Source organism: Micropterus dolomieu, linkage group LG12, assembly GCF_021292245.1.
Source record: "Micropterus dolomieu isolate WLL.071019.BEF.003 ecotype Adirondacks linkage group LG12, ASM2129224v1, whole genome shotgun sequence".
In the NCBI taxonomy this organism is placed as follows: domain Eukaryota; kingdom Metazoa; phylum Chordata; class Actinopteri; order Centrarchiformes; family Centrarchidae; genus Micropterus; species Micropterus dolomieu.
Window position 1 is genome coordinate 35,614,412 of NC_060161.1, and position 2,344 is coordinate 35,616,755.

Sequence of the window (2,344 nt, forward strand, 5' to 3'; positions counted from 1 at the left end):
TATGAAGGTCAGGGGTCTATATGAAGGTCAGGGGTCTATATGAAGGTCAGGGGTCTATATGAAGGTCAGGAGTCTATATGAAGGTCAGGAGTTGAAGGTCAGGAGTCTATATGAAGGTCAGGAGTCTATATGAAGGTCAGGGGTCTATATGAAGGTCAGGAGTTGAAGGTCAGGGGTCTATATGAAGGTCAGGAGTCTATATGAAGGTCAGGAGTCTATATGAAGGTCAGGGGTCTATATGAAGGTCAGGGGTCTATATGAAGGTCAGGGGTCTATATGAAGGTCAGGGGTCTATATGAAGGTCAGGAGTCTATATGAAGGTCAGGAGTTGAAGGTCAGGAGTCTATATGAAGGTCAGGAGTCTATATGAAGGTCAGGGGTCTATATGAAGGTCAGGAGTTGAAGGTCAGGGGTCTATATGAAGGTCAGGAGTCTATATGAAGGTCAGGAGTCTATATGAAGGTCAGGGGTCTATATGAAGGTCAGGGGTCTATATGAAGGTCAGGGGTCTATATGAAGGTCAGGGGTCTATATGAAGGTCAGGAGTCTATATGAAGGTCAGGAGTTGAAGGTCAGGAGTCTATATGAAGGTCAGGAGTCTATATGAAGGTCAGGGGTCTATATGAAGGTCAGGAGTTGAAGGTCAGGGGTCTATATGAAGGTCAGGAGTCTATATGAAGGTCAGGAGTCTATATGAAGGTCAGGGGTCTATATGAAGGTCAGGGGTCTATATGAAGGTCAGGAGTCTATATGAAGGTCAGGAGTCTATATGGAGGTCAGGAGTTGAAGGTCAGGAGTTGAAGGTCAGGGGTCTATATGAAGGTCAGGAGTCTATATGAAGGTCAGGAGTCTATATGAAGGTCAGGTGCTGGTGTTCGTCGAGGCCGTAGATGTGTTTGTGCTGCTCGAACAGTTCACTCAGACTCTCCAGGTAAACTTTATGGAGACACTCGATGTCCTCACTGCTGGGACTGGGAGTCTGGACAACTGGTATCGGCTTCCCCACTGAAAACAGAGTAGGGGGTTGTTAGCTATGATGCTAACTGTTGCTAACACCACAGCATCCTTAAATGAACAGTGTGCAGGTTTCAGTGGCATCTAGCGGTGAAATTACACTTCACCACCAACTCAGTACCCCCTCCCTTCCCCAGTGTTTGGTTTGTCCTTTCTGGGTTTCTGTAGAAACATGGTGGACTCCTTTGTGGATATAAAGGGCTCATTCTAAGGTTACGAAAACACAACAACAACTCTAATTCTCAGCTAAGTAGAGTCACTTAATCGTACACACTGAACCTTTAGACACACAGAGATAAAACTGTAATCCATCTTCTCCAGCAATTCTAGCTCAACATTAGGTAAGATGTCTGTGAAGATTCTCAGTCATCCAGGTCATAGTTCTCCAAAGAAAGTTAACCTTCATTCATGTGACTCTAACCTTTGTTGGATAATGTTGAGTAACTTTTGTAGTAAATGTAGTAATCATACCAATGGTGTTGATGGGCTTCCTGTAGGGCAACAGTCCAAAGCTGTACTGGAAAACTCCTCTAGCGTGAAACAGAGGCATCGCGACTCCCATGATGCTCTGCAGCCGGTTCTGTGCACACAGGACAACATTTGAAACGTTCTATTCTGTTCTATTTACAACGTTGCTATTGTGTGGTTGCTACGTTGCTCGATGCTCGAGCTATGACCTCAGTGCTCACGCTGTAGACTTGCAGGTGGAAGACATGGATAGAATGGTTTGTCCAACATGCAGAGACAAATAAAGGTATGCTAGCTATGTTTACTGGATTGATTTTAGCCTGATAGCTAGTGTCGTGTTACCACGGCACTTTCAGACGCTCTGTTTGCCATTTCACAGAGGTGCTGGGATAAACTGGCCTTATATAAACCCTGTCACAACCATTCACAGGATTTTGTTTTAGAACTTGCCGAAACCTTTAACATAAGTACGACTTAAAAAGCAATCACTCATACAGCAAAGTGTATAGAATATTTAGCCTATGACTGATCAATCAACAACAAAGTCAAAGTAAACATTACACAGCTTAACAAGCAATAACCAAAACATTCCCAATTTATCCAATCCTTATTGTCAGTGTTGGGCAAGTCACTCTGCGTCCCCTCTTCTTCCCCACTAGTCACTCTGCGTCCCCTCTTCTTCCCCACTAGTCACTCTGCGTACCCTCTTCTTCCCCACTAGTCACTCTGCGTACCCTCTTCTTCCCCACTAGTCACTCTGCGTCCCCTCTTCTTCCCAACTAGTCACTCTGCGTCCCCTCTTCTTCCCCACTAGTCACTCTGCGTCCCCTCTTCTTCCCAACTAGTCACTCTGCGTCCCCTC

The 2,344-nt window shown here is 45.3% G+C and overlaps 1 protein-coding gene across 7 annotated transcripts in view; it reads right to left on the reverse strand.

The window, feature by feature from the left end:
- Positions 1–644: 644 nt before the first annotated feature.
- The window catches only part of mogat3a (monoacylglycerol O-acyltransferase 3a), an 11,714-nt gene continuing 10,014 nt past the window's right edge, over positions 645–2,344 (reverse strand). For 4 of the 7 annotated variants that reach the window (XM_046064623.1, XM_046064617.1, XM_046064621.1 and 1 more), the window contains 2 exons: positions 1,486–1,594; positions 645–1,005 (listed from right to left, as the gene is read on the reverse strand). In XM_046064623.1, the coding sequence (XP_045920579.1) occupies positions 851–1,005; positions 1,486–1,594 (264 nt within the window). In that variant the 3' untranslated portion in view covers positions 645–850. The remainder of the gene's footprint in view (positions 1,006–1,485; positions 1,595–2,344) is intronic. The other 3 variants (XM_046064618.1, XM_046064620.1, XM_046064619.1) reach the window with 3 other exon arrangements.